Consider the following 26,082-nt stretch of genomic DNA (forward strand, 5'->3'; position numbering starts at 1 on the left):
ACAAGGGTGTAACATTTGCAATTCTCCAGTCCTCTGGCACCGCCCCCGTATCCAAGGAGGATTGAAAGAGTATGGCGAGTACCTCCTTAACCTTACTCAGCATCCCATCTGGTCCTGGTGACTTATCTACTTTAAGTTCAGACAGACTTTCTAGTACCTCTATCAACTTTTATCTCATCCAATAACTCTTCTTTCACTATGACTTTGGCAGCATCTTCTTCCTTGGTAAAGACAGATACAAAGTACTCATTTAGTACCTCAGCTATGCCCATTACCTCCATACATAGGTCTCCTTTTTGATCACTAATCAGCCCCACCCCTTCTCTTACTACCCTTTTATTATTTATATGCCTATAGAAGACTTTTGAATTCCCTTTTATGTTAGCTGCCAATCTATTCTCATACTTTCACTTTGCCCCTCTTCTTTTTCACTTCCCCTCTGAACTTTCTACATTCAGCCAGATTCTCACTTGTATTCTCAACCTGACATCTGTCATACACGGCTTTTAAGGTGGTGGATGGGGTGCCAATCAAGCGGGCTGCTTTGTCCTGGATGGTGTCTGTAGTGTATGTGCGTTAAGTCAGAACTACTTTTTACAGCTCCTGTATACTGTAAAGTACCGGCAGTAACCACACCGGTATATAAGCTGTGCGCATGCCTCTGTACTCCAGTCTAGAGATTGCCCTCCTCCAGTAAAGACCTGTTATTTGTTATGTACAGCATCCGTGTAATTATTTATCCACTAAACCACGGATCTAACAGTGGCGACGAGTGTTGATGCGAATCTACCTGCAACATTAAACAAAAACAAAAAAAATCGAGTCCAGGAACACGGGCGTCGACCGCGAGCAACCGCCCAGCAGTCAGGCAGAGATCCAACTTCACTGGGGAGGCTGTGGAGAGCCGGGCTTGGTTCCCCAGCCACAACGAGCAGTAAGAGACCGACGACAGGTCCAGAGCAGACCCTTCCCGAGCAGCGGCGGCTGGAGCCGACCGACAGCAGAGAGAGAGCCGGGCAGCGTCGACGGGGTAAGAAAAAGGGTGAAGAGAGCAGGGCGCAGCCGGGGGTTGATCACGGAGCGGCGTCGAGGAAAAATACTGCAAAACCGGAGAGAGGGTAAGAAACAGCCGGGTTCTAGACTGAGCGGCGTCGCCAAATATCAAGAGAAGAACGCGCAGAGCACAGCCAGGGATCACGGGCTGATCAGGGTCCGCGGGGCGAAGCAAGGGGAGACGCCATTGAGAAGCAGGGAGAGCGCGGGAGACACCATTGAGCCGCAGAGAAGCAGGGAGAGTGCGGGAGGCGCCATTGAGAAGGAAGAGCGCGGGAGACACCATTTTGCGAAGCCGCAGCGGAGAAGACGGGCGAGCGCGGGAAGGAAGGAAAGCGCGGGAGACGCCATTTTGTGCCAGCGGAGAAGAAGGGGAAGCGCGGGAGGCGCCATTGGTGATGGTTAACGCACAACCAAGGATGCCGAAGAGTGGCAGTATCTCTATGTTCGACAATGAAGTCGAAGATTGGGCGACATATGTGGAACGTATTGAGGTGTACTGCAGGGCGAATGAAGTGCCAGATGCTAATAAAGCACTGGTTCTGTTAAATTCCATGGGTGCAAAAACTTATGGGTTACTGCGAAATCTAATAACCCCAGAGAAGCCGGTAAACAAGAATTTTGAAAGCATAGTAGAAATCCTACAGGACCACTTAAACCCCACACCGCTGCTGATAGCAGAACGATTTAAGTTCCATAAAAGGAACCAACACAAAGACGAAAGCAATGCTGAGTACCTAACGGAACTGCGCAAGCTATCGAAATACTGCCAGTTTGGAGCGGGACTAGCAGACACGTTAAGGGACAAGTTTGTGTGTGGGCTACAAAGTGAAGGAACCCAGAAACGGCTTCTATCAGAAAAGGACCTTACGCTGGACAAAGCTTTCAGTATGGCAGTATCACACGAAGCAGCCGCAAGGGGCGCTGCAGAGATACAACGGAGACCGCAAGAATATGGCACCGACGAAATGACCTATGGAACAGGGAAGTGCTATCGCTGCGGTAGAACAACACATGACCAGAAAGATTGTTGGTTCAAGGACCAAGTGTGCAGACAGTGTGGGAAAGCAGGACACATAGCAAGAGTCTGCAGGTCTGGGAAGAAACCCAACAGTAAGAAATCTCCACAGGAGAAGTACAAAAAGGTACACCAGGTGATGGACAGTGGTTCAGACGAACAAAAAAGTGCTACAGACTCCGGAAGCAAGGAGCTGGGTTGTCTGAAACGACATAATGTAACCGAAATGGAGGATCACCAGACTATCTGGGTTACACTCAAGATAGACGGAGTCCAAGTGGAAATGGAATTGGACACAGGGTCAGCTCTAACAGTCATAAATCAAAGAGACTACAAGCGGCTATTTTCACACATACCCTTGAAAGCTACAGAGATTGTCTTGAAGACGTATATGGGGCAAAAAGTCTACCCCAAAGGGAAAATAAGGGTGAAAGTGACATATAAAAGGTCAGGAAATACCTAAAATGGATATATATGTATTGCCAAATGGAGGACCACCACTGCTAGGACGTGAATGGATCCGGAAGATACATTTAGATTGGCATTCCATACAGGCACTGAAGGTGGAGGCCAAAAAGGATGACGACGTCACACCTGGATGACTGTCAAAAATGCTAACTGACGCAAAAGAAGTGTTCCAGGAGGGACCAGGAACACTAAAAGGAATAACAGCAACAATTAAAATAGAGGATAATGCAAGCCCAAAGTTTCTGAAGGCCAGACCAGTGCCTTATGCGATCAGACCAGCGGTTGAAGCAGAGCTGGAAGGGTTGGAACGTTCAGGAGTACCGTCCAAAGTGGACTGGAGCGAGTGGGCTACACCCATCGTTCCTGTAATGAAGAGGTCGTTGAGTAATACGCCTGGGGAACCAAAGAAGGTCTGCATCTGTGGGGATTTTAAGGTGACAGTGAACCCAGTCCTTCACACGGTGCAATACCCGCTTCCACGAATTGAGGATATTTTCGCCTCGCTATCTGGTGGTAAACGCTTCACAAAAATTGATCTAGCCCAGGCGTACTTGCAAATGGAGGTAGAAGAAGCTTCGAAACATTACCTTACGATCTACACCCACAAAGGTCTCTATCAATACAACCGGCTGGTGTTTGGAGTAGCCTCGGCTCCGGCTATCTGGCAAAGGGCGATGGATCAGGTCCTGCAAGGGATTCCAGGGACCCAGTGTTATTTGGACGACATCTTGGTCACGGGCGAAAATGACGGTGATCACCTCGGTAACTTGGAGAAGGTGCTCGCCAGATTAAAAGGAATATGGGCTACGAGCTAATCGCCACAAGTGCGAGTTTTTCCAGAAACAGATCTCGTATTGCGGCCACATCATCGATGAAGAGGGGTTACATAAGTCCCCTGACAAGATAGAGGCAGTAGTCAAGGCTCCAGCACCGGAAAATGTGTCACAACTGAGGTCGTTCCTCGGGCTGGTAAACTATTACCACAAGTTCTTACCAAATTTGTCTACGGTATTACACCCGCTGAACACCCTACTGCAAACAGGGGTACCATGGAAGTGGGATGACGAACGTAGACGAGCTTTCCAGAAGTGTAAAGAATTGATCACATCAAAAGAGGTGTTGGCCCATTTCAACCCAGCACTACCAATTCGTTTGGCATGTGATGCATCACCCTACAGCATTGGAGCGGTGCTGTCGCACAAATTCCCAGACGGGTTGGAGAGGCCAGTAGCCTTTGCGTCTCGGTCACTAACCTCAGCCGAGTGCAACTACGCCCAGATTGACAGGGAGGCCCTCAGCCTAGTATGGGGAGTAAAAAAATTCAACCACTATCTGCATGGCCAGAAGTTCACCTTGCTGACTGACCACCAACCACTTGTCTCCATCTTTAATCCTAAGAAAGGCGTGCCAGTAATGACTGCACAGCGGTTACAAAGATGGTCCCTGTTTCTAGGGGCGAATCAATATGAAATAGAATATAAAGGCACGAAACAGCATGGGAACGCTGATGGGCTATCGCGCCTGCCACTGCCTACTGTGGAGGAAGCACCAGCAGTGGACCCTATCGAGATATTTTATTCGTCGATAATTGAACGATTGCCAGTAACAAACGCGGATATAGAGGAGACCCGCAATGATCCGACGCTGTCACGGGTATATGAATTGACGGTGAGGGGATGGCCAACACATGGCGACTCACTGTTGCCAGCATTCTCATCCAGAAGAGAACAGCTGTCAGTATGCCAGGGGACAGTGATGTGTGGATCCAGAGTGGTGATTCCACCCAAGTTAAGGGAGAGAGTGCTAAATGAGCTACATGAAGGTCATCTGGGGGGAGTGAAAATGAAAAGCCTATGTGTGGTGGCCGGGAATCGATCAACAAATCGAAGACCTAACTAAGAGCTGCTTAGGATGCCAGAAGGTCCAAAATGCACCACCACATGCCCCTCTACACCCATGAGAGTGGCCCTCCTCTCCATGGCAACGGGTGCCTGAGGTGATAAAGATGTCTTCAACCACTAGAGAAAACGATTGCAGTCCTACGGACCATATTTGCCAGAAACGGGTTGCCAGAGCAGATCTGCTCTGATAATGGACCACAGTTTGTGTCCGATGAGTTCCAAAAATTCATGAAAAGGAATGGGGTAAGGAATTACACATCCGCCCCGTATCATCCAGCCACCAATGGATTGGCTGAGAGGTTCGTACAAACCTTTAAGAAGGCGATAAAGGCCATGTGCGACGAGGAAATTCCACTACAGCATAAGCTGGACAATTTCTTATTAGCCTACCGAAACGCGACACATGCAGTTACCAACCAGACCCCGGCCATGATGTTCTTTAACCGAAGGTTGAGATCTCGTCTGGACTTGCTCAGACCAAATGTGCGAAGAAATGTTGAGGACAAACAATTCCAGCACATCAACGAGAAGCCGACAAGGAGCTTCAATGTAGGGCAACCAGTCTTGGCCCGGGACTATCGAACAGAGAAGTGGCAACCCGGAACAATATGTACAAGGCAGGGGCCATTAATGTACACAGTGGATGTCGGGGAGAACATTGTGAGACGCCATGTCGATCAGATCTTAGCATCACAGGAATGCGTCAACCCCATGTCTCGAGTACCTGGGGATGAACCCGACATACCGGTAGTATCTACTTCAGACCCAGTAGCAGTGGAACCCGATGAACTACCCGATGAAAGGGGGTCAGTATCGCCTCTGCACCAAGAACAAGAACCTCCGGAAAGGCGCTATCCCGAAAGGGTCAGCAAGCCGCCCCAAAGACTGAATCTATAAATGGACTTTTGTTATTTAATGTACATGTAAAAATGTAATTGTTATTTGAATATTAAGGGGGTATTATTAATCTAAAAAGGGAGGAACTGTAGTGTATGTGCTTTAAGTCAGAACTACTTTTTACAGCTCCTGTATACTGTAGTACCGGCAGTAACCACACCAGTATATAAGCTGTGCGCATGCCTCTGTACTCCAGTCTAGAGATTGCCCTCCTCCAGTAAAGACCTGTTATTTGTTATGTACAGCATCCGTGTAATTATTTATCCACTAAACCACGGATCTAACAGTGTCGAGCTTCTTGGGTGTTGCTGGAGTTGCACTCATCCAGACAAGTGGAGAGTATTCCATCACAATCCGTACTTGTGCCTTGTAGATGGTAGAAAGGCTTTGGGGAGTCATGAGGCGAGACACTCGCCGCAGAATACCTAGCCTGACCTGCTCTTGTTGCCAGAGTGTTTATGTGGCTGGTCCAGTTAAGTTTCTGGTCAATGGTGACCCCCCAGGATGTTGATGGTGGGGGATTCGGCAATGGCAATGCCATTGAATGTCAAGGGCTGGTGGTTAGACTCTCGCTTGTTGGAGATAGTCATTGCCTGGCACTTCTGTGGCGCAAATGTTACCTGCCACTTATCAGCCCAAGCCTGAACGTCGTCCAGGTCTTGTTGCATGCGCGCATGGACAGCTTCATTATCTGAGGAGTTGTGAATGGCACTGAACACTGTGCAGTCATCAGCGAACATCCCCATTTGTGACCTTATGTTGGAGGGAAGGTCATTGATGAAGCAGCTGAAGATGGTTGGGCCTAGGACACTGCGCTGAGGTCCTGGGGCTGTGATGATTGACCTTCAACCACCACCACCATCTTCCTTTGTGCTAGGTATGACTCCAGCCAGTGTAGTGTTTTCTCCCCGTTCCCATTGACTTCAGTTTTACTAGGGCTCCTTGATACCACATTCGGTCAAATGCTGCCTTGATGTCAAGGGCAGTCACTCTCACCTCACCTCTGGAATTCAGCTCCCTTGTCCATGTTTGGACCAAGGCTGTAATGAGGTCGGGAGCCGAGTGGTCTTGGCAGAACCTAAACTGAGCATCAGTGAGCAGGTTATTGATGAGTAAGAGCCGCTTGACAGCACTGTCGATGACACCTTCCATCACTTTGCTGATGATTGAGAGTAGACTGATGGGGCGGTAATTGGCTGGGTTGGATTTGTCCTGCTTTTTGTTGACAGGACATACCTGGGCAGTTTTCCACATTGTCAGATAGATGCCAGTGTAGCTGTACTGGAACAACTTGGCTAGAAGCGTGGTAGTTCTGGAGCACAAGTCTTCAGCACGATAGCTGGAATGTTGTTGGGGCCCATAGCCTTTGCTGTATCCAGTGCGCTCAGCCGTTTCTTGATATCACGTGGAGTGAATCGAATTGGCTGAAGACTGGCTTCTGTGGTGGTGGGGACCTCAGGAGAAGGCCGATATGGATCAAGGGGTATGGGGAGAGAGCGGGAATATGGTATTGAGATAGAGGATCAGCCATGATCATATTGAATGACGGAGCAGCCTCGAAGGGCCGAATGGCCTTCTCCTGCTCCTATTTTTCTATGTTTCTGCTTCATCTTACTCTCTATCTCTTTCTTCATCCAGGGAGCTCTGGTTTTAGTTGCCCTACCTTTCCCCCTCGTGGGAATGTACCTCGACTATACCCGAACCATCTCCTCTTAAATGGAGATAGCGATGTGGAGGAACGGAAGGGAATATTCGGAGATGGACAACAACAACAACTTGTATTTATATAGCGCCTTTAACATAGTAAAACGTCCCAAGGTACTTTACAGGAGGATTATAAGACAAAAAATTTGACATCGATCCACATAAGGAGAAATTAGGGCAGGTGACCAAAAGCTTGCTCAAAGAGGTAGGTTTTAAGGAGTGTCTTAAAGGAGGAAAGAGAGGTAGAGAGGTGGAGAGGTTTAGGGAGGGAATTCCAGAGCTTAGGGCCTAGGCAACAGAAGGCACGGCCACCAATGGTTGAGCGATTATAATCAGGGATGCTCAAGAGGGCAGAATTAGAGGAACGCAGATATCTCGGAGGGTTGAGGGGCTGCAAGAGCTGACAGAGATAGGGAGGGGCGAGGCCATGGAGGGATTTGAAAACAAGGATTAGAATTTTGAAATCGAGGCGTTGCTTAACCAGGAGCCAATGTAGGTCAGCGAGCACAGGGGTGACGGGCAAATGGAACTTGGTGCGAGTTAGGACACGGTCAGCTGAGTTTTGGATGACCTCAAGTTTACGTAGGGTGGAATGTGGGAGGCCAGCCAGGAGTGCGCTGGAATAGTCAAGTCTAGAGGTAACAAAGGCATGGATGAGGGTTTCAGCAGCGGATGAGCTGAGGCAAGGGAGGAGAGGGGTGATGTTACAGAGGTGGAAATAGGCGGTTTTAGTTATGTTGCAGATATGTAGTCGGAAGCTCATTTCAGGGTCAAATAGTTGCGAATAGTGTGGTTCAGCCTCAGACAGATGTTAGGGAGAGAGATGGAGTCAGTGGCGAGGGAACGGAGTTTGTGGCAGGGACCGAAAACAATGGCTACGGTCTTCCCAATATTTAATTGGAGAAAATTTCTGTTCATCCAGAACTGGAAGTCGGACAAGCAGTCGGACAATTTAGAGACCGTGGTGGGGGGGTCAAGAGAAGTGGTAGTGAGGTAGAGCTGGGTGTCGTCAGTGTACATGTGGAAACTGACGCTGTGTTTTCGGATGATGTCACCAAGGGGCAACATGTAGATGAGAAATAGGAGGGGGCCAAGGATAGATCCTCGGGGGACACCAGAGGTAATGATGCAGGAGTGGGAAGAGAAGCCGTTGCAGGTGATTCCCTGGCTACGATTAGATAGATAAGAATGGAACCGGGCGAGTGCAGTCCCACCCAGCTGGACAACGGTGGAGAGGCATTGGAGAAGGATGGAATGGTCAACCGTGTCAAAGGCTGCAGACAAGTCAAGAAGGACGAGGAGGGATAGTTTACCTTTGTCACAGTCACAAAGGATGTCACTTGTGACTGTGACGAGTCTCGTTTCGGTACTGTGGCAAGGGTGGAAATCTGGCTGGAGGGACTCAAACATGGAGTTGAGGGAAAGATGGGCATGGATTTGGGAGGCGACAACATGTTCAAGGACTTGCGAGGAAAGGGAAGTTGGAGATGGGGCGGTAGTTTGCAAGGACGGAGGGGTCATGGGTTGGTTTTTTGAAGAGAGGGATGATGACGGTAGATTTAAGGGAGAGGGGGACAGTACCAGAGGAGAGAGAACCGTTAACAATATCAGCTAACATGGGAGCCAGAAAAGGAAGTTGGGTGGTCAGCAGTTTGGTGGGAATAGGGTCAAGGGAGCAGGAAGTGGATCTCATGCACAAGATGAGCACGGTGAGGTCATGAGGGGAGATCGGAGAGAAACTGGGGAAAGGTGTGATTTCAGGGCTAGGGCAGGGAGGACCCTTAGAGGAAGTTTGGCCCGGTGGGCTAGGGGAAGGACGAGAAGTGGCAAAGGCAGCTGAATGGATGGTCTCAATCTTAGAGACAAAGTCGTCCATGAGCTCCTCACACTTGTTGTTAGAGGCGAAGATGGAGGAGACAGGGGAGAGGGGTTTAAGAAGACGGTTAGCAGTGGAGAATAGAAGCCGGGGTTTATCTTTGCATTCCAGAATGATTCTGGAACAGTGAGCAATTTTGGCAGACGAGAGCAGGGCCCGATAATGCTTTATGTGGCACAGCCAGATCTGGCGGTGAATGGCTAAACCAGTTGTCTGCCATATCTGTTCAAGTCTTCGTCCTTTGGACTTAAGGAAGCGAAGATGAGGGCCGAACCAGGGAGGGGGGGGGGGGGGGGGGGGGGGGGGGGAGAGAGAGAGAGAGAGAGAGAAAAAAAAAGGAGAGAGATGCGGAAGGGGGATGTGGGTGGAGAACGATACGAGGAAGTGGTCAGAGATGGCCTTATCTGCAATTGGCACGATGGGAGTAGCGAGGCCATGAGGGATGGCAAGGTCAAGGGAGTGGCCGTGAATATGGGTTGGGGAGTTTACATGGAGGGAGAGATTAAGGGAGGATAGGAGGCGAGTGAACTCAGAGGAGAGGAGCATGATGAATTGAGATGGAGGTTGAAATCACCGAGGATGAGAAGTCGTTCGGTGCAGAGGCTGAGGGAGGAGAGCAGTGAAGATATCTCGGTAATAACATTTTTATGGTACTTGGGTGGGTGGTAGAGAACAAGAATTTTAAATGAGAGGTGAGGGGGTGGAATAACGTGTGATGCTCAATGGAGGAGAAAGTGCCGGAGGAGTTGGGGGACAGACCAAGGTGTGATTTGGTGATGAGGGCCACACCGCCACCACGGCGGTCTGAGCGGGGCAAGTGGTGGAAGGTATAGCCAGGTGGGGAGGCTTCATTTAAGGGTAAGGCGTCATCACCCCTCAACCAAGTTTCCGTCAGGGCCATGATGTCGATGCAATCATCCACGATAAGCTCATGGATGGCAAGGGCCTTGTTCGCAAGTGAACGGACATTCTGGAGGGAGATGCAGAGTGGGTCAGTGATGGCTGCCCCACTGCCAACATCCACAGGGTCAGCGTGGGGGGGTGAGTTGGATGGGGTGGAGATTGGCAAGATTTGACCCCAGTGGGCGTGCTGACCGGGAAGGCCGGCGAGAGAGTAGGATGGGACAGTTGGGTTGCTGCTCGTAAGGAGGCAGCGACGAGTGCCACGGTGGGCCCTTCGTAGGATGCCAAGAGAGGCACAGAGGGAAGCTGTGGGCTTATCTAAGAAGGAGTCAAGCCTGGGACGACAGCAGGAGAGTAGGAAGGTCAAAGAGTAATGAAGGATTGGGGTAGGGATTTGAGAGGGCAGAGTATCCCAGAGAGGAGAGATGAAAGGAGGCATGACAACAGGAGAGCGCGGTCAGGAATGGATAGAGAGAAAAGGAAAAGAGGGGGAAAAAGTGGAAATGTATTGAATGGCTCGGGTCCGGAGCGGCAGCCAAAGTGCGCATGCAAATGGACACGGGAAAAGCTCAGGTTATATAGGCCTGTTTAATTGTAGTAATTAATGGATTATGTGAAAGCGAGAGAGGGGTGGAAATTGGAAGCAAATTTAATAAAATTTTCCAGTTCGGGGCAAGAGCAGGAAACAGCACCGATACAGTCAGCAATGTACTGGATAAAAAGGTGAGGGAGCCAAGCCGAGTAAGAATGTTCCACATATCCCATGAAAAAGGAGGCGTTGCTAGGACCCATACGGGTTCCCATAGCAACACCTTTTATTTGGAGGAAGTGAGTGAAGTCAAGAGAGAAGTTGTTCAATGTGAGAACAAGTTCATCCAGGCAGAGGAGGGTGGTGGTGGTGGTGGATGGGGACTGGTTGGGCCTCTTTTCAAGGAAGCAGCAGAAGGGTCCCGGTGGGGGATGGTAGTGTAGAGGGACTGGACATCCCGGTGGGTGATGGAGGTACTGAGGGACTGGACATCCTGGTGAAAATTTAATTACTCATCCGAGGATATTCAGTTTTTATTGCCAACCTTTACCTCTTGAGGGTATATGCCTAATCTATACCCTATGGGAAAACACCTTATCTATACCCTATGGGAATATGCCTATTCTATACCCTGACCATCTCCAGTTTGAATGGTTCCCATTGTTTGTGCAATGTCTTATTTGCCAATTTTTCTTTCCAGTTTATCTGCCTAGTTCCATTTTTACCTCATTAAACTTGTTTTTCCCCAGTCAAGTACTGTCTTTGACTGTTCCCCTTTTCAACATTAATATTGTTGTTTTCTGGATGTCCCCGTCCCATACATTACCTACTTTCCTAGAGCTAGATCCAGCACAGTCTCTGTCCTCGTTGGTCCAAAATCAATGTTTGCTAAGCAGTGTTGTGCTTGGGTCAGGATTTCTATGAATCTCATACAAACAACATTTAAACTATCCATTCGATGGTTAAATCTGGTCAGTCAATAGTAATTATTTCAATAAAACTGATTTCTGAATTCCTCATGCATTTGGAAATGTAGACTATTATTTAACTTATCGACCACTGGGGATTGCGACCTTCTCAAACCTGTCTTCCCTGCCCCCTCCACCCTCACCTAAAACAAGAGGAGCTCATGGATTTCTTCGCCACCATAGCAGACACAGTCATTCAGCTGCCTCCCCATTCTAAGGACCCTCCTACCCTAACCCACCATCACTCTCTGGGTTCTCTCCCACCTCCTCCATTCAGGAGTTCCTCAGGGCAGTGTCCTAGGCCCAACCATCTTCAGCCGCTTCATCAATCACCTTCCCTCCAACATAAGGTCACAAATGGGGATGTTCACTGATGACTGCACAGTGTTCAGTGCCATTCACAACTCCACAGATAATGAAGCAGTCCATGCCCGCATGCAACAAGACCTGGACGACGTTCAGGCCTGGGCTGATAAGTGGCAGGTAACATTCGCGCCACAGAAGTGCCAGGCAATGACTATCTCCAACAAGCGAGAGTCTAAACACCGCCCCTTGACATTCAATGGTATTACCATCACCGAATCCCCCACCATCAACATCCTGGGGGGGGTCACCATTAACCAGAAACTTAACTGGACCAGCCACATAAATACTGTGGCAACAAGAGGTCAGAGGCTGGGTATTCTGCGGCGAGTGTCTCACCTCCTGACCCCCCAAAGCCTTTCCACCATCTACAAGGCACAAGTAAGGAGTGTGATGGAATACTCTCCACTTGCCTGGATGAGTGTAGCTCCAACAACACTCAAGAAGCTCGACACCATCCAGGACAAAGCAGCCCGCTTGATTGGCACCCCATCTACCACCTTAAACATTCACTCACTCCACCACCAGCGTACCGTGGCTGCAGTGTGTACCATCTAAAAGATGCACTGCAGCAACTCGCCAAGGCTTCTTCGGCAGCATCTCCCAAACCCACAACCTCTTCCAACTAGAAGGACAAGGGCAGCAGGCGCATGGGAACACCACCACCTCCAAGTTCCCCTCCAAGTCACACATCATCCTGACTTAGAAGTATATTGCCGATCCTTCATCGTCGCTGGGTCAAAATCCTGGAACTCCCTCACTAACAGCACTGTAGGAGTACCTCCACCACACGGACAGCAGTGGTTCAAGAAGGTGGCTCACCACCACCTTCTCAAGGGCAACTAGGGATGGGCAATAAATGCCGGCCTTGCCAGCGATGCCCAGATCCCATAAGCGAATAAAAAAAAAAAATTTAGGAAAGGGAAATCATGTTTGACTAATCTGTTAAGAGTTTTTTGAGGTTGTAACAAGCAGAATAGATAAGGTGGATGTGGTGTATTTGGATTTTCAGAAGGCATTCGATAAGGTGCCACACAAGAGGTTATTAAACAAAATTAGGGCTCATGGGATTGGGGGTAATATACTAGCATGGACTGAGGATTGGTTAATGGACAGAAAACAGAGAGTAGGAATAAACGGGTCATTTTCGGGTTGGCAGGCTGTGACTAGTGGGGTACCGCAAGGATCAGTGCTTGGGCCTCAGCTATTCACAATCTACATCAATGATTTGGATGAGGGGACCAAATGTAATATATCCAAGTTTGCTGATGATACAAAGCTGGGTGGGAATGTAAGTTGTGAGGAGGATGCAAGGAGGCATCAAGGGGATATAGACAGGCTAAGTGAGTGGGCAAGAACATGGCAAATGGAATATAATGTGGAGAAATGTGAAGTTATCAACTTTGGTAGGAAAAATAGAAATACAGAGTATTTTTTAAATGGTGAGAGATTGGGAAATGTTGGTTTTCAGAGGAATCTGGGTGTCCTTGTACATGAATCACTGAAAGTTAACATGCAGGTACAGCAAGCAATTAGCAAAATAAAAGATATGTTGGCCTTTATTACAAGAGGATTTGAGTATAAGAGTAAAGATGTCTTACTGCAATTACATAGGGCCCTGGTGAGACCACACCTGGAGTATTGTGTACAGTTTTGGTCTCCTTACATAAGGAAGGATATACTTGCCATACAGGGAGTGCAATGAAGGTTCACCAGACTGGTTTCTGGGATGGGGGTATTGTCCTATGAGGAGATTGAGTAGGCTGGGCCTATATTCTCTGGAGTTTAGAAGAATGAGAGGTGATCTCATTGAAACATATAAAATTCTTACAGGGCTTGACAAGGTAGATGCAGGGAGGATGTTTCCCCTGGCTGGGGAGTCTAGAACCAGGGGTCACAGTAGTGCAGTTGAGGTAGAAGATCAGCCTTGATCTTACTGAATGGCGGAGCAGGTTCGAGGAGCCAAATGGCGACTCCTGCTCCTATTTCTTATGTTCTTATTCCCTCTCCGAGCTCCACGAGACCCATCTCCTGCTCCTCTGACCCCTTTCCCACTAAACTCCTGACACCCAACGTTCCTGCCTTGTCCCCATGCCAGCCAATATTGTAAATGGTTCCCTTCCTTCAGGCTGTGTGTCTCTCCTTTTCAGAACTGAGACATAGCTGCAGGACAGTCAGGACTGGGAACTAAATATACCAGGTTATAAGGTTTACAGGACAGAGGAAAAATGGCAGAGGGGGAGGAGTAGCCTTAGTGATTAGGGATGAAATCACTTCCATGATAAGAGAGGATTTAAAGAGAGGTAAGCAGCCAGTGAAGAACCCATGGGTAGAATTAAGAAATAGGAAAGGATCTAAGACTGTAGTGGGAGTTGTGTGTAGGCCCCCTGGTAGCAGCTCTGAAGTACTAGATTGTATAAATACAGAGATTAGACAAGCGTGTAGCAAAGGCAGAGTGGTTTAATGGGGATTTTAACGTTCATATAGATTGGGAAAAACAGACTAGCACCTGTCAGAAAGGTAGTGAATTTCTTGTGTGTCCGGGATAGTTTTCTACAACAATACGTCCTAGAGGCAACAAGGGGGCAAGCCATATTAGATTTAGTAATGAGTAATGAGCCAGATTTAGTTAACAGCCTAACTGTGTGAGAACATTTATCCAATAGCGATTATAACATGATTGAGTTCAAAGTAGTGTTTGAAAGGGAGAAACGCGAAACAGCTACTAAGATTCTAGATTCAGGTAAGGCCGACTTCAATGGGATGAGGCAGAGACTGTCCAAAGTAAACTGGGCAAATCTGTTAATGGGTAAAACGACAGAAGATCAGTGGGAGATGTTTAAAAATGAATTTAAGGTGATATAGAACCAGTTTATACGCCTGAGGGGCAAGATCTCTACTTGCTAAAAAAAACAGCCATGGACGACTAAAGAGGTAAAGGGACAGCGTCAAACTAAAGGAAAGGGCAGACAAAAATACAAAAAAATAGCACAAATCCTGGCAAATGGGAAAGATACAAAGAACAGCAAAGGGTCACAAAACAGATAGTAAGAGCTACAAAAAGGTAGTATGAAAAGAAACTTGCAAGGGATATCAAAATCAAAACAAAGAATTTTTATAGTTACATTAGGAAAAAGTGGGTGGTCAGGAGCAATGTTGGCCCCTTAAAAACTGAGTGGTGATATTGTCCATGACAATGGGAAAATGGCAGACATGTTGAATAATTACTTTGAGTCAGTATTTACATGTTGGAAATTCCAAAGAAATTAATATTGAATCGGGGACAGGGACTCAATAAAATTAACGTAGGTAAAATAAAAGTAATAAGAAAATAATGGCACTAAAGAGTGACAAATCCCCAGGGCCAAATGGTTTCCATCCCAGGGTTTTAAAGGGAGTCGGTGAGCACATTGCAGATAGAAACTAACTATAATCTTCCAAAGTTCTCTAGATTCAGGTACCGTCCCTTTAGACTGGAAAATTGCGCATGTCACTCCGCTTTTTAAGAATTGTGACAGAGGGAAACCAGGGAATTACAGACCAGTTAGCCTAACATCTGTTGTGGGGAAATTGCTAGAGTCCATTTTAAATCGGAGATTGATAGCTTTTTGTTAACCAAAGGTATTAAGGGATATGGGCCAAAGGCAGGTATATGGAGTTAGAGGACAGATCAGCCATGATCTCATCGAATGGCAGAACAGGCTCGAGGGGCTGAATGGCCTATTCCTGTTCCTATGTCATTACATCTTCCTCAAAAAACCAACTCTCATCCTCTCTCCTCACCACCCACCACCCCATCTCCAACCTCCCTTTCTTTGAATTGTGTCACAGCCCACATCCGTGCCCTGTACAACTCCCTGTTTGAATCCCTCCCACAGCACCAAAATGGCTCTGACCAAGGTCATGGAATGACATACTCTGGGACTATGACATGATTCCCTCACTTCTTACCTTTCCGATTGTAGGGAACATCTCTAGCAATTGCTTCACTTCCCACTCCAACACCTACGGAATCCCCCAAGGATCTATTCTTGGTCCCCCTCCTCTTCAGGAATTCAATACATTGCGAGTGAATGGGAAGTGGTTTGGTCCCCCGGGATTCTATATTTGGATCCAGGTCTACATTTATCAGAAGTTTCACATTGGTTAGGAGTTGTTGGGATTAAAACTGGTCTTTTGCACTTTTTGATTTGTTTTAAGTAAAGTAATTGGCCTCATCAAGTATAATCTTTTGCATTCCCTTTACTGACTGAAACCTGCTAGACCAACCAGCGAAAAGTGAATCAAACCTTAATATTCATTACAGTATTTGCCAGAGGGAACAAGTTGTTGCAATGAGATATTCCAGCTCACTGACCACAGGGATACGGCAATCGTGCAATCCCATTAATACCCAACACAAAAGACATAAACTTAGAAATTGGTGATATTAGTGGGCAGATGAGGAGGCCTTTATACAACACCCTTTGGTCTATTTTGTTGGCGAATTGGCCCATTTACAATGAACAGGTTTAAACTTGTGTTAAAGTAACAGGCGGTGGAGTGTTACCTGATGCAATGACCATTCGTTCACTAATATCTGAACAGTAACTTCGGTGCTTTATGCAGTTACTGAAGTCTTAGCTCCTGCTATTCAGGTGTTAGCATTTCAATTAGCTGTTGGGATTTAGAAATATGACTGCTAGTTTTCCCAGAGGATGAATATTTTACCATTTCAGCACCTGTTTCTGCCAACATCGCTCCCAGTTCATCAGCCGTACACCTTGGAGGAACAGCACACTCCTGCTGCATTACAATGGGGCCAACATCAAACCTACGGGTGCAAAACATCAAACTCCACATCAAACAGTCACTCACGCATTCATGGGTTTAACTACCAACAAACATGACCTCATTCACATTAGCCCCTCTGTTGAATATTAAATTACTCGTGTGTGTTAGCTCCTGGTTAACCAGCTAGAATTGGTGTCTTCAGCCATGTTCAGGAGACCATGTATGGAAATGAAAGTTATTTGGGAAAATGCAGATGATTAAAGACTCTACAGAACCCAACTGGTTGGTGCTGCTGAGACCGTGAAACGTTTTCTGTTGAAAGTAATTGCTCACAGCTGAAGATTGGTGCAAGGTTGGAGATCACAGGGATCCACGAGTACCTTTGGGGCTGGGGAAATTTCCTCAAGATTAAAGAAATTGTGTGTCCCTTCCCCATGATGGAACAAGTGGCATGGTCACTGAGGAACAAGCTTGCGAGCTGAAGAGCTTTTTCTCATTCGATGCTCTGAAATCTCAAACGTGTTAAATGTATTTGTATGAAATTCTTCCATCTGTTATTTTAACCAGTTTAATATATTAATCGACACATTACTAATAAGTAACAGCATAACCTCAAGGTAATGGTTATTTATAGAATCGTACTGTATTTACTTGTAAAGGAATGGAAGGCAAAGGGGGCAGAACAAAACCACCATCTTCTGATACTGTGGTAGCCCATGGGAGGGAGGGGGGGCATTACAGCAGAAAGGATCACTCTTGAAACTGTGCCGAAGGAGCAGAGCTATGGCGTAGAGTGAAGGGTGTGGAGAATATTTATGCATAACAACAACAACTTGTATTTATATAGCGCCTTTAACGTAGTAAAACGTCACAAGGCGCTACACAGGAGTATTTTAAGACAAAAAATTTGACACCGATCCACATAAGGATAAATTAGGGCAAGTGAAAGAGGTAGGTTTTAAGGAGCGGCTTAAAAGGGGGAAAGAGAGGTAGCGATGCGGACAGGTTTATGCAGGGAATTCCAGAGCTTAGGGCCTAGGCAACAGAAGGCACGGCCACCAAAAGTTGAGCGATTATAATCAGGGATCCTCAAGGAGGGCAGAATTCGAGGAGCGCAGACATCTCGGGGGCTGTGGGGCTGAAGGAGATTACAGAGATAGGAAGGGGCGAGGTCATGGAGGGATTTGAAAACAAGGAAGAGAATTTTGAAATCGAGGCGCTGCTTAATCGGGAGCCAATATAGGTCAGAGAGCACAGGGGTGATGGGTGAACGGGACTTGGTGCGAGTTAGGACACAGGCAGCCGAGTTTTGGATGACCTCAAGTTTACGTAGGGTGGAATGTGGGAGGCCAGCCAGGAGTGCGTTGGAATAGTCAAGTCTAGAGGTAACAAAGGAATGGATGAGGGTTTCGGCAGCGGATGAGCTGAGGCAAGGGCGGAGACGGGCGATGTTACGGAGGTGGAAGTAGGCGGTCTTTGTTATGCTGCGGATATGTGGTCGGGAAGCTCATTTCAGGGTCAAATATGACACCAAGGTTGCGGACAGTGTGGTTCAGCCTCAGACAGATGTTAGGGAGAGGGATGGAGTCAGTGGCTAGGGAACGGAATTTGTGGCGGGGATTGAAAACAATGGCTTCAGTTTTCCCAATATTTAATTGGAGAACATTTTTGCTCATCCAGAACTGGATGTTGGACAAGCAGTCTGACAATTTAGACACCATGGAGGGGTCGAGAGAAGTAGTGAGGTAGAGCTGGGTGTCGTCAGCGTACATGTGGAAACTGATGCTGTGTTTTCGGATGATGTCGTCAAGGGGCAACATGTAGATGAGGAATAGGAGGGGGCCAAGGATAGATCCTTGGGGGGCACCAGAGGTAACGATGCGGGAGTTGGAAGAGAAGCCGTTGCAGGTGATTCTTTGGTTACGATTAGATTACACAGTGGTTAAAGTATATCCAAGTGTTTCAGCAAAGGATGTGCAGTGACATATATCTTGAGCATGTTACAGTGAGGGTCTAGGTAACAGTCAATGCAGAAACACTAAAGAGAATCGCCTCAATCCTTTGATAGTATAACACATTTACTATACGTTAATCCAAGTTCCAGGAGCCTCTGAACAGGTCAGGATACCTTTTTGGTCGGATCTGTATAATCGTCACCCCAGTCACCCGATCGCCACGAATCAGTGTGTGAAAAATTGGAGCAGGACCTCTCCACCTGGGAAGGAGACTGGGATGCAGGTTTAATATTCCACTAAGGACAAGGATAAAGATGGATTAAAAAAAAGACACTGAAAACAGGCTTAAGCACATCCTTGATAAAGATATATTAATGGGGCTGTAAAATAATTGATATAGCAGGCAGGGAGAAAGGAAGGCCCAGGAACAGGTCACTGCTTCATGATGCAATAAATCAATTCTGTTTTGTTATTCTTATTTCACATGACTCAGATTATTTTCCAACTAATGTTCTGGAGGAGGGGGGAGGGGAGAAAGAGCTTGATCAGAGTGAGGGGTGGGGGCAGTAACACCATTTCAGGTGGGGGATGATGCATATCTTAGCACAGCTCTCGAAGCAAGAGTTCTGATTCAGCTACGAGCTCTCGTGTGACGGAGCACTGATTCCAGCACGTGGAATGACCGGCGTTGTTGTGCTCTCTGCCAGTGGGAGCAGGTTAAGGGAAAAGTGATTCTTTGCATTTTTAATTATAGAGAAACCTGGGTGAGGGACCAAAGTGCAGGAACGTGGGAGGGTGAATGACAGGTATTATAAACATTGGAACAGGAGTCGGCCATTTAACCCCATCGAGCCTGTTCCGCCATTCAATGAGATCATGGCTGATCTGCGACCTAACTTCATATACCCGCCTTTAACCCATCTCTTAATGCCTTTGGTTAACAGAAAGCTATCAATCTCAAGATTTTAAATTAACAATTGATCTAGCATCAACTGCCGTTTGTGGAAGAATGTTCCAACCTTCTATCACACTTTGCGTGTAGAAGTGTTTTCTAATTTCACTCCTGTAAGGTCTGGCTCTAATATTTAGACTATGTCCCCGAGTCCTAGACTCCCCAACCAGCAGAAGTAGTTTCTCTCGCTCGACCCTATCTTAAGGGGAAACTTCGATCACATCACCCCTTAACCTGCTAAATTCCAGGAAATACAACCCCAGGGTAATCTCTCCTCATAATCTAACCCTTGGAGTTTGGGTATCATTCTGGTAAACCTTCGCTGCCCTCCCTTCAAGGCCAATATATCCTTCCTAAGGTGTGGTGCCCAGAACTGAACACAGGACTCCAGGTGTAGTTTAACCAAGGCTTTGTATAGCTGCAGCATGACTTCTAACCCCTTGTATTCTCGTCCTCTAGATATAATGGCCAACATTCTATAGCCTTTCTGCTTAGTTTTTGTACCTGTCCATGATATTTTAATGATCAATTTACAGAGACCCCCCCCCCAATTCTCTTTGGAGCGCTTCTAGCTTTTCACCACTTAGAAAGTACTCTGATCTATCCTTTTTAGTTCCAAAATGAATGACTTCACATTTGCCGACACTGAAATCCATTTGCCAGAGTTTTTCCCCATTTGCTGAATCTATTAATTTCTCTTTGTAAATTTATGCTTCCATCTACACTGCTTACAATGCTGTCTATCTTTGCATCATCGACAAACTTGGATATGCAGCTCTCTATCCCGTCATCTATGTTGTTAATAAATACAGTCAATAGTTGAGGTCCCAACACAGAACCCTGTGGGGTGCCACTAGTCACATCCTGCCAATTAGAGTACCTGCCCATTATCCCTACTCTCTGTCTCCCACGCTCAGCCAATTTCCTAACCAGGTCAATAATCTGCCCTCAATTCCATGAGCTTCAACTTCAGCTAAGTCTCTTATGAAAGTCTTTAATCGAAGGCCTTCCAGAAATCCATATAAATAACATCCATAGACATTCCCCTGTCCATTACTTTAGTCACCTCTTCAAAAAATTCAATCAGGTTCATCAGGTATGACCTAGGCTTTACAAATCCATGCTGCCTCGCTCTCTGAGCAGCTGAAAATTTTCAAGGCGTTGAGTCACTCCATCTTTAATTATAGACTCTAGTAATTTCCCGCCAACAGATATTAGGCTAACTGGTCTATAATTTCTTGGTTTCCCTCGCTCACCTTTCTTAAGTAGTGGAGTGACATGTGCAATTTTCTAATCTAAAGGAATGGTTCCCAAATCGAGAAAACTCTGGAAGATTATATTTAGGGCATCTGCAATGTTCTCATCTACTTCCTTTAAATCCCTGGGATGGAAACCATCTGGTCCTGGGGATTTGTCATTCCTTAGTGCCATTATTTTCTTCATTACTGTTATTTTGCTTACATTAATTTTGGTGAGTCCCTGTCCCTGATTCAATATCAGTTTTCTTGGGATGTTCAGCATGCTACCCTCGTCCTCTACAGTAAATACTGACGCAAAGGGTAATTATTCAACATGTCCCAGGGTTTTAAAGGAAGTAGGTGAGCACATTGCAGGTGCCCTAACTATAATCTTCCAAAGTTCTCTCGATTCAGGAACCGCTCCTTTAGATTGGAAAATTGCGCATGTCACTCCACTATTTAAAACCAGGGAATTATAGACCAGTTAGTCTAACATCTGTTGTGGGGAAATTGCTTGAGTCTATAATTAAGGATAGGGTGACTGAACACCTCGAAAATTCCCAGTTGATCAGAGAGCCAGCATGGATTTGTGAAAGGTAGGTCCTGCCTGACAAACAAAATAACAACAGAAAATGCTGGAAAAACTCAGCAGGCCAGGCAACATCCATGGAGAGAAAACAGAGCCAACGTTTCGAGTCAAACCCTTTGTCAAGACTGTATTTTCAGGAATCTATTTTCTCTCCACGGATGTTGCCTGGCCTGCTGAGTTTTTCCAGCATTTTCTGTTGTTATTTCGGATTTCCAGCATCCGCAGTATTTTGCTATCCTGCCTGACAAACCTGATTGAATTTTTTGAAGAGGTGACTAAAGTAATGGACAGGGGAATGTCTATGGATGTTATTTATATGGACTTCCAGAAGGCATTTGATAAATCCCACATAAGAGACTGTTAACTAAGGAAGAAGCCCACAGAATTGAGGGCAAATTATTGACCTGGTTAGGAAATTGGCTGAGCGGCAGGAGACTTAGATGATGGCATAGAACGTCATATGACACAAAGATAGGTGGAATCGCAGGTAGTGTCGATTTTTTATTTATTCGTTTATGGAATGTGGGCGTCGCTGACAAGCCCAGCATTTATTGCCCATCTCTAACTGCCCATGAAGTCTCATGGCTTCAGGTCAAGCATGGGCAAGGAAACCTCCTGCTGATTACCACCTACTGCCCTCCCTCAGCTGATGAATCAGTACTCCTCCATGTTTGAACACCACTTGGAAGAAGCACTGAGAGTAGCAAGGGCACAGAATGTACTCTGGGTGGGGGACTTCAATGTCCATCACCAAGAGTGGCTCGGTAGCACCACTACTGACCGAGCTGGCCGAGTCCTGAAGGACATAACTGCCAGTCTAGGCCTGCGACAGGTGCTGAGAGAACCAACACGAGGGGAAAAACCTACTTGACCTCATCCTCACCAATCTACCTGTCGCAGATGCATCTGTCCATGACAGTATTGGTAGCAGTGACCAATGAGGTCCTGTCTTCACACTGAGGACACCCTCCACCGTGTTGTGTGGCACTGCCACCGTGCTAAATGGGATCAATTCAGAACAGATCTAGCAGCTGAAAACTGGGCATCCATGAGGCACTGTGGGCCATCAGCAGCAGCAGAATTTTATTCCACCACAATCTGTAACCTCATGGCCCGGCATATCCCTCATTCTACCATTACCATCAAGCCAAGGGACCAAACCTGGTTCAATAAGGAGTGTAGAAGAGCATGCCGGGAGTACCTAAGGCGTACTTAAAAATGAGGTGCTAACCTGGGGAAGCTGCAACACAGGACTACATGCATGCTAAAAAGTGGAAGCAGTATGCTATAGACAGGGCTAAGCGATCCCACAATCAATGGATCAGATCAAAGCTCTGCAGTCCTGCCACATCCAGTCGTGAATGGTGGTGGACCATTAAACAACTAACGGGAGGAGGAGGCTCCATGAATATCGCCATCCTCAATGATGGTGGAGCCCAGCACGTGAGTGCAAAAGACAAGGCTGAAGCGTTTGCAACCATCTTCAGCCAGAAGTGCCGAGTGGATGATCCATATCGGCCTACTCCCGTGGTCCCCACCATCACAGAAGCCAGTCTTCAGCTAATTCGATTCACTCCACGTGCTATCAAGAAACGGCTGAGCGCACTGGATACAGCAAAGGCTATGGGCCCGACAACATCCCGGATATCGTGCTGAAGACTTGTGCTCCAGAACTAGCCGCGCCTCTAGCCAAGCTGTTCCAGTACAGCTACACTGGCATCTATCCGACAATGTGGAAAACTGCCCAGGTATGTCCTGTCCACAAAAAGCAGGACAAATCCAACCCGGCCAATTACCACCCCATCAGTCTACTTTCAATCATCAGCAAAGTGATGAAAGGTGTCATCGACAGTGCTATCAAGCGGCACTTACTCTAAAATAACCTGCTCACTGATGCCCAGTTTGGGTTCCGCCAAGACCACTCAGCTCCCAACCTCATTACAGCCTTGGTCCAAACATGGACAAAGGAGCTGAATTCCAGAAGTGAGGCGAGAATGACTGCCCTCGACATCAAGGCAGCATTTCAGCAAGTGTGGCAGCAAGGAGCCCTAGTAAAACTGAAGTCAGTAGGAATCAGGGGGAAAACGCTCCACTGGCTGGAGTCATACCTAGCACAAAGGAAGATGGTTATGGTGATTGAAGGTCAGCACGGAAACACCATCACCTCCAAGTCACACACCATCCTGACTTAGAAGTATATCGCCGTTCCTTCATCGTCGCTGGGTCAAAATCCTAACAGCACTGTGGGAGTACCTTCACCACATGGACTGCAGCAGTTCAAGGCGGTGGCTCACCTCCACCTTCTCAAGGGCAACTAAGGATGGGCAATAAATGCTGGCCTTGCTAGTGACGCCCAGATCCCATAAGCAAATAAAAAAACCTCCCAGGGCCACTCCTTCCCAACTGTATACCACTGTGCCACCACCCCTGGTGGGTCTGTCCTGCCGGTGAGACAGGACATACCCAGGGATGGTGATGGAGGAGTTTGGAACATTGGCTAAAAGGTATGATTCTGTATGACTATGTCAGGCTGTTGCTTGACTAGTCGGTGGGACAGTTCTCCCAATTTTGGCACAAGTCCCCAGATGCTGGTGAGGAGGACTTTGCAGGGTTGACTGGGCTTGGGCTGGGTGTGCCGTTGCCGTGTCTGTAGCCGGTGCCGAGGTCGATGCCGGGTGGTCCGTCCGGTTTCATTCTTAATTATGTTTCGTAGCGGTTAGTTGCAACTGAGTGACTTGCTAAGCCAGTTCAGAGGGCAGTTAAGAGTCAACCACATTGCTGTGGGTCTGGAGTCACTAATAGGCCAGATAAGGATGGCAGATTTCCTTCCCTAAAAGGACATTAGTGAACCAGATGGGTTTTTAAGACAATCCGATAGTTTCATGGTTACCATTACTGATACCAGCTTTTTATTCCAGATTTATTTAATTAACTGAATTTAAATTCCCCAGCTGCTATGGTGGGATTTGAACTCACGTCTCTGGATTAAGCCCAGTGACATTACCACACTACCGTACCCACCCTAATGCACATCTTCCACCATTAGTCCAGGTCTCTGGATTAAGCCCAGTGACATTACCACTATGCTACCGTTCCCGTGGAAGCATAAAATTACAAAGGTATATCGATGGATTAAGTGAATGGGCAAAACTGTGGCAAATGGATTTCAATGTAGGCAAATGTGAGGTCATCCACTTTGGACCTAAAAAAGATAGAACAGGGTACTTTCGAAATGATGAAAGGCAAAAAACAGTGGCGGTCAAAAGAGATAAGTCGTTAATAAATACTGTGAACAGTTGAAGCTCCAAAACAGATCCCTGCAGGACACCACTAGTCACCTCCTGACAACTTGAGTTCATAATTCTTCATGTCCTGTGCAACTCCAGGTACATCGATCATTAAAATGTCATGAACCTGTACAGAAAATAATCAAAAAGCCTAATGGGATGCTGGCCTTTATATCGAGAGGACTAGAATACAAGGGGGTAGAAGTTATGCTGCAGCTGTACAAAGCCCTGGTTAGACCACACCTGGAGCACTGGGAGCAGTTCTGGGCACCACACCTTAGGAAGGATATATTGGCCTTGGAGGGAGTGCAGCGTAGGTTTACCAGAATGATACCCGGACTCCAAGGGTTAAGTTACAAGGAGAGATTACACAAGCTGGGGTTGTATTCCCTAGAATTTAGAAGGTTAAGGGGTAATCTGATCGAAGTTTTCAAGATATTAAGGGGAACAGATAGGATAGATAGAGAGAAACTATTTCCACTGGTTGGGGGCAGAGTCTAAAAATTAGAGCCAGACCTTTAAGGAGAGAAATTAGGAAACACTTGTACACACCAAGGGTGGTAGAAGTTTGGAACTCTCTTCTGCAAACAGCAATTGATGCTAGAGCAATTGTTCATTTTAAATCGGAGATTGATAGTTTTCTGTTATCCAAAGCTATTAAGGTATATGGGCCAAAGGCGGGTATATGAAGTTAGATCGCAGATCAGCCATGATCTCATTGAATGGTGGAACAGGCTCGAGGAGCTGAATGGCCTACTCCTGTTCCTATATCTGCCATTTCCTTATTTTCATTGGCAATATCATGGTTATCAGTTTTCAAGGGGCTTACATTGCTCCTGAATTGTTTGCTAATGGGAAGAGGAAAAGTAGAGGAGATATAAACACAAAATCAATGGACTCCAATCCATTAAATTCAAACCCCTCTCTTTATACTCATGCATCTCCACCAAAACAATAGAACTCAGCTTGTCCACATTAGGATGCAAGAAGCCTCTTGTGTAACTAGATGTGCGATGGATCGGAGTTACTCACTATGGGAACTGCTGAATGAGGGCATCACTGAGCAGGCTCCCGAACGATACAACTATTCCAACATCAAAGTGATCACACAGTGCAAGGCGAGGCCAATCATGAACTGGAATTTGACTCATCCTGGCATATTTTCTCACAGGGAGCTCGCTAGATTTAGTGGCCGACAAGGTAACAACTTCCAGCCGTTCTATCAGCATCTTTCCAGTCTCCAAGGATCTACAGAGAAAGAAATCGATGAGTGACAGTATTTATTATACCAAGCTCAGAAACCAGCAATATTAGGAGAATATACAGCAGCACAGAAGACAACAGTCAAATGAATGTACAACACTGCATCGCAACAGTGTTAGGAGCAGAGGGGTAACAGACTTCTTATTGGAACTGGATATTTGATCCGGGGGGGTGGAACTTTGTTATAAATTCTGATGTTAATTTAACCTGAGCTCGTTATTTCCAAACATAACTGGGGCCATTTAGCCCAATGGGCAGGTGGAGGGGGGTCACCCTCTGGCCTCTCTCCGACCCCTAACCCAGATCTCAGCGACAATGTGTGTTTATATAGCGCCTTTAACGTAG

At 46.8% G+C, this 26,082-nt stretch overlaps 1 protein-coding gene across 1 annotated transcript in view; it reads right to left on the reverse strand.

Moving 5' to 3' along the window:
* mtfmt (mitochondrial methionyl-tRNA formyltransferase) overlaps nucleotides 1-26,082 on the reverse strand; it is an 85,006-nt gene that overhangs the window by 58,038 nt on the left and 886 nt on the right. The window contains 3 exon segments of the mRNA XM_085968266.1: nucleotides 16,391-16,493; nucleotides 18,582-18,704; nucleotides 25,507-25,722. Of these exon segments, the coding sequence (XP_085824392.1) occupies nucleotides 16,391-16,493; nucleotides 18,582-18,704; nucleotides 25,507-25,722 (442 nt within the window).

The sequence above is a fragment of the Somniosus microcephalus genome, chromosome 27 (assembly GCF_052327205.1).
Source record: "Somniosus microcephalus isolate GS21.2 chromosome 27, FLI_Smic_1.0, whole genome shotgun sequence".
NCBI classification, from domain to species: domain Eukaryota; kingdom Metazoa; phylum Chordata; class Chondrichthyes; order Squaliformes; family Somniosidae; genus Somniosus; species Somniosus microcephalus.